The sequence below is a fragment of the Monodelphis domestica genome, chromosome 7 (genome assembly GCF_027887165.1).
Source record: "Monodelphis domestica isolate mMonDom1 chromosome 7, mMonDom1.pri, whole genome shotgun sequence".
In the NCBI taxonomy this organism is placed as follows: Eukaryota; Metazoa; Chordata; class Mammalia; order Didelphimorphia; family Didelphidae; genus Monodelphis; species Monodelphis domestica.
In genome coordinates, this window is record NC_077233.1 from 155665500 (window position 1) to 155671499 (window position 6000).

General features: G+C 45.4%; 1 protein-coding gene across 8 annotated transcripts in view; it reads right to left on the minus strand.

The window, feature by feature from the left end:
- The window catches only part of NR4A3 (nuclear receptor subfamily 4 group A member 3), a 35287-nt gene extending 29756 nt beyond the window's left edge, over positions 1 to 5531 (minus strand). Inside the window, exons 1-2 of one of the 8 annotated variants that reach the window (XM_016424088.2) lie at positions 4846 to 5531; positions 1395 to 1574 (exon numbers count right to left, since the gene is read on the minus strand). Coding sequence is in view for 1 of the 8 variants with exons in the window: in XM_007498981.3 (XP_007499043.1) it covers positions 647 to 650 (4 nt within the window). In the remaining 7 variants the exon portion in view is untranslated. Of the gene's footprint in view, positions 1 to 646; positions 765 to 1394; positions 1748 to 2504; positions 2851 to 2889; positions 4815 to 4845 lie in introns of those variants that run through there. The other 7 variants (XM_056805907.1, XM_056805909.1, XM_056805906.1 and 4 more) reach the window with 7 other exon arrangements.
- Positions 5532 to 6000: the final 469 nt, after the last annotated feature.

Below are 6000 nucleotides of genomic sequence, written 5' to 3' on the forward strand. Positions count from 1 at the left end.
ACCCCTCCCCCTTCCCCAAGCCATCACCAACTTCAGCTCCCTAGGCAAGCAGTGGGAACTTAGGCCCAGAAAATGGACTCAGAGCACTTTGCTCTGCAAAGACAAAATCCCATCCCAAGGATATTCTGTGCCTTAGATCATACATACATAAGCTTGCATTTGATTTGTAAGTGTGTATATATATATATATATATATATATATGTGTGTGATCAAAAACATTTTTAGTTGAAATTAATCAGTATTTGTTAAACTCCAGCTCTTTCTCCCATTCAAATAAAAGCTGTATTCTTAGGGAATAGAGGAGAGAAAGAGAAGCTAAGCAGTTACAGAATTAGATTGGTTCCCTATCAGTTTCAACCAAGACAGTTATTGGCACCAAATATTTTTAGTGTACTTAACCCTCTAGGAAGATAGCAATTTGAGATGCCCCTTTAATGTAACTTTGAGTCACAATATTTCATTGGCTTACTTAACTATATATGTCTATTACATAGCCCCCATCTCTGCTTTATGGTTATATGAATGAAGCAGCTTGTAGTAACTTGTTTTCCTTGAAAAAGGAAGGCTCGGTGGTGATGTAGTCAGATTCACATGAAAAGAAAGACTTAAAAGGTATTTGCTTTTCCTTTAACAATCTTATCTTACCCATATTTCCAAATCTCACTGATTTAATATCCTAGGAGAAGACATCTTTACTTCCAAAATGTAGAGAAGAGAGGATTGCTTGACTTCAATTGGGATCAAAAGACTGTTTTCCTTGCTGCTAGAATTGTTAAAATGAAACGAAAGACTAATAATCACTGTTTAATTGTTTGAAAAGAGAAAATAATTAATAATGCAAGGGAAGAATGGAGCTCATGTTTTTAAAAATCCCCAATTAGATTACTGTATCTTTACAAAACTCCTTCTACTGTCTATCACATGACCTTTAATAATAAGAAAGTGACTTTTAGGTAGAGATAAATAGGAATCCAGTGGTTTAGAGAAATGAAATTTTTATTATGTTAAAATGATGATGTCATACCCTCTAAATGCAAAAAAGAGATGGCTCCTCAATTCTATGACTAAAATGGATGTATTGAAACCTAAGAGGGATAATAATTTGTGGGTCTGTAATTTTCTTGGAAAAAAAATGATTCAGGGAAATGCAAAGCTTAGCCCTAAAACACTAGTCCCATTACTAGGCATTCAAAGCTTCACTATGAAAAAGGAAGTTTGGATGCTGACTGCCAGCCACATGATTGGGCCATTAGATCCTGGTTAAGGCAAGCCTTCTCATAGATATCGGGCCTGGAAGCCAAGGAAGAGTGACTAACCAGCCCATTCTGCAGTTATCTCCCTTCCCCATCCACTGGGGGAGGGAAGAACTTTGGGCCTTGGGCGGCCGGGTTACCTGGAGGGAATCTTGTGCGCTGAATGTTGGGGCTGGTGGTCTCTCCGGAGGAGGCTACAGACAGAGGCTGAGGAGGGGGAGTTGGGCCCAGCGGGGTGGCGACTGTGAAGCTGCTGTGGTCGTCACTGGTTCCAGTCTGAGAAGTGGCGCTGGGCTGGCGGCGCTCTTCCGAACTGGGTTCTGTCAGCGTTAGGCACCGCAGGGGAGAGAGTAAAGTTCACAGTGAGACCAGCTGGGTCTTCAGCCGGACAATGAAACCAGTCAGACGCTAAGGAATCGACATTAAGAGTGACATCTTCCGACTTCCACGCTGCAGTGGTGTTGGGCTAGGTTTTTGTCTGGTTGGTTGATTACTTAGCAAGGGAAAAGAAAGGGAGGGGGTAGGTAGAGGGGATAATGGAAATGCCATTTAACTATCAATAACGATCATACGGACAGTAATAAGAGTAATTTCTTCATTTTCCAGCACTAAATAAGCTAGTGCTTTTCTGAAGAGAAGGCAGCACCCAGAAAAAAGTAACAATACCAACTAAACTTATATTCAGACTGCCTGTGTCTATGACATCAGGATGCTGCCTTTGAAAATCCCAAGTCACCTAATCAATCAGGAAATGTTCTCAATATTGTTCAAAATTTCGACCCTTCGGGACGCATACATACTTTTCAAAGGAATGAAAATACTTTCGGAGTTCTAACCAAATTTGGGGATCAGTGAACATACATGTGCAGAATGAAGGCTTTTTCTCTACCCTGATGAGGATTATAAATTTGCAAGGTGGAGAGGAGGCGCACATAGTTTGTAACGAATCCAAGACTACTCCGGGGATTTGACCAAATCTTTGATTTTTAGTCTAAATGCTAATGGATCTTCAGTTCTATGACCCGAGTTTAGCTTTACAGGGTTAAAGAAAACAATAAAAGTGTTAACCAGACACTTGCGGACAAGGAAACACCATGTAAATCCGTTCTTGAAATCCATTTGTATACTACTTTCCATATCAATCCCTCCACCTCTCATTCCTCTAGGGTTCTCTAGCCCCGCATATATCTTTAATAGTCACTTTTTCTGGCTCACTTAGCTTTAACTCGAAGCTCCCCGGGGGTACCTACACAAAAGACAGTGAAACTTTCCAGCGTTAGCCAGGGTTTTTGGCTTGGCAAGCCACAACCTTCGGCTTGCAGCGCCCCCTTCCACTGGACAAACTCGGGATTTCGCTTTGGAACTGGAAGCAAAATTTCCAATAGTTATATAATCTGGAGGGAGCTTCAGAAAAGTTTCATTTCTCATTTAGAAGTGCAGGCACTGGATTGTGTCTGAGAAGAAGAGCTTTGGCAGCGGGTTTAAACTTCATACTCCTACGAAGCGCGGTCCGAAATACTCATTGTCTGGGAAAGTGGGGATTCCCCGGCTATTTCCCGCCCCTCCTGTCCCCTCAGGTCCCCTAGCATCTAGGAGACCGGAAACCTTCAGTTCTGTTCCACGTGTAAGTGGTACCTTATCTCGTTCCGCATTGGACGCCTCACTTTTTCATTATTTTTTGCTTATCTTTAATATCATCTCTCAAAATCTTTCTCTTCTCCCCCACTCCCGCTAAACTGGTGAAGCCTGATGGACGAGTCTCCAAGTGGTTTCTAACCGCGGAGACACTTTCAGCGTCGCTGTTCCATTCCGTTACCATTGAGTTTCACCAGGGTCTCGGTGGAGAAGGCGAGCGGTTCATCTCTTTGCTCCGAGGTTTTGTTCCTTCCTTGTCTCTGGGGTTAGCCCCCTTGTGAACGAGGCTGCTTTTCTCTCTAAGCTGAGCGCCCTAGGGCTCCTCTCCGCCCCCAAAACCGCTGGTTACCTAGATACACTCTCTGCGCCTTTAAACACGTAACACTCCTCCTTGATTGCAGCCGGCAGGGCCAGAAGTACAGAGCCTCGGGGGCTGTAAATTAGGAAAGGATAACTACTCCTGTCAAAGAGGCTTTCTTTCCCAAATTCAGACTCCAGTGACACCCCGGTTTTTCCTCCCCTTTGCAACTTTTGGAAGAAGCCATGAAACGCAACATTGTGGCTAGGGTCCTAGGTGGAGTTTCTAACCCTTGTCCATTGGTGGATAGTAGGGAAGAGAATTGCTGGAAACATATACTCCTGGGGGTGAATGGGGACAGGATAGGGGAGTGGGGTAAAATGTAGCCAGGTTGGAGGTTGGGTTGATTTATTCTGAACATCTCATTAAACCACAATAACTTTAGCACATTACTGTTAATAGTTACACTGAAACTCAAATTCCGAGTTAAGCAGATTTTATTTCTTCCAGCTTTTTTGCTTTCTATGAAAAGTTTCACAATTGCTAAGATAAGTGTGCATTCGTTGCCCCCAATGTAATGGTTAAATAGCATATGTGTTTATTTCCTGATATATTTCAGGATGGAGAGGGTGTAAAAAGATTTCAGGTATTTCCAACCTCATTATTGACTTAGAACACTTATAAATGGTATTTTTGGGATTTATAACCGGAAGAAAAATATCCACCTATTATCAGCATTCCAAACAATACCTTTCCCAATGCTTTTGTAATACATCCTCGAGGAGGTACTTAAAACGTTCACATAACTTTTCTCTGCTAAGAACTTTCATTTCAATAATTTAAAAAATGACTTTGTTCTACTCCTCCAGAGCCACGAGTTATTTTAATTAACAATAAAAAATGAAAAAAAAAAAGCAATTTCTACGCCAAACCAAGACTGAGAGAGGAGGAAAACTACACACACGTGCTGGGTCACTAAAGTTGGTGATTACAATTTATTACCTCCAAAAGGAAAAGAGTAAATGTGAGAAGAGCAGATGCAGGGCAGACGTGCCTAGAGAAGCCCCTGTCTCATTTCATTACAATATGCCACATTCCAACAATTACCACTGTGCTCCTCAGAGCTGCTTCTGTAGCTCCTGCAGTAGCTGCCCCCGGTTATTTTCCTCTCTCAGCCCAAATCCAATCAACCTGCTCTGTAGTTTCCATTAGGTACTACTAACTTGTACCAACAAAATCACCTATTTTCAAGCCTACTTAAAGAAGGAAAATTACTGCCATTCATCACCAGAGCAGCAACTCCCGGCCGCCGCCGCCGCCGCCGCCGAGAGCATCATTTCCATGACAACAACCAGAGCCTGAAATACCCTGAATAATATCTCTGGAGCAGCTATTGCACAAATCCTGGTCCTCCTCTTTGTTAAAGAAAAAGCCTCTCTCCAGGAGGGGGAGAAAAATCACAGGAACTCCTAATAACCCAGTGGGACTCCTAAGGGGCAAAAGTTTCAGATTAGAGCCCTTGGGACTCCTTACAAAACGACCGATGCGGAGCGAAGAGGAGAAAACCACAAAAAGTTGTCAAAATCAGTAGCTATCAGAGAGCCCTCCGAGCAACTTTTAGCAACTCCCCTAAATAGCTCGGCGAATCTCATACGTACTTGGCTGCTGTGGCGGTTCCGTCTTTATATCGAGTTTATAGAGGACTGCCCCGAAATCTTCATGGGGGAGTTGTAGTCGAGGTCCCGGAAGGGCTGACTTGTACAAACTGAGAAACTCCCGGAGGCTGCGGACTCGCAGGAGATGCTGCGATCCCAACTCATGGGAAAGAACCGAGGAGGAGCTCAGCGGGCGCCCTGGCTCCTGCCGCTTCTGAGCCAGGGAATAGGGAATAAACCCAGGGAAAGATGCAGCCGCGCCGCTGCCGCCGCTGCTGTAGCCTCTGTTATTCCCGCTGCCGCTGCCGCTGCTCTTGTCTGGGTGACAATGTGAGCCGGAGGCGGGGTTCGCCGGCGCGGCTGTACACCGCAAAGCTCTGTCGGAGAGGTGTGTGAGCGTGTCGTAGAGTGTAGAGTGTGTATGCAGTGTATGCTTCTGGGTGTGTGTATCTGGGGATGAGTGTGTGTATATGTCAGCGTGTGCGCGTTTGTGTGCGGAGAGGGAGAGGTGTGCAAGCTGGGGGGAGACAGGAGACTCTGCTCTCCCGGCTGCGCGCTCGCTTTGCTCTCTCCGAACGTCATTTATGCCACAGGAGCCCTAGCGGCCTCTCCATAGAGCTCCTGGAATGCGAGACGTCAATGGTGACGCCATGGGACGCTCACGTCACCCTCCTCCTCCCCTCCCCTCATCCCGGCCGGTTCCGCGTGTGTGAGTAAGGGAGTGTGTGTGTGTGTGTGTGTGTGTGTGTGTGTGTGTGTGTGTGTGTGTGTGTGTGAGAGAGAGAGAGAGAACGAGCGCGCGCGCTCACGCGCGTGTTCCAGTCACTCGCTCTGTTTTACAATGGAAGACGAGCACAACTGTCTGTCACTCTGAGAGATCCTGGTTGGTGGCTGCCAACCTCTGCCAAACACGTTCACTTCTTGGACTCTTGTCTGAAGACCGATCATCTGTGCTTCTAGGCAGAGACTGTCAGCGCAGGTTGCTTGGGCTGGAGCGGGGGAGGATTGGAGAAGATTTGCTGGCACAGTTCCGAGACTGTCCAGAGTGTCCAGGAAGCCTGGGTGAAAAGGAGGACAGTGCTTCATAAAGTGAGATTTGCCATCCAGTTTGACTAGGAGGTGGTCATTACAGCTAAATGGCCCTTTTGCAGTGAAACT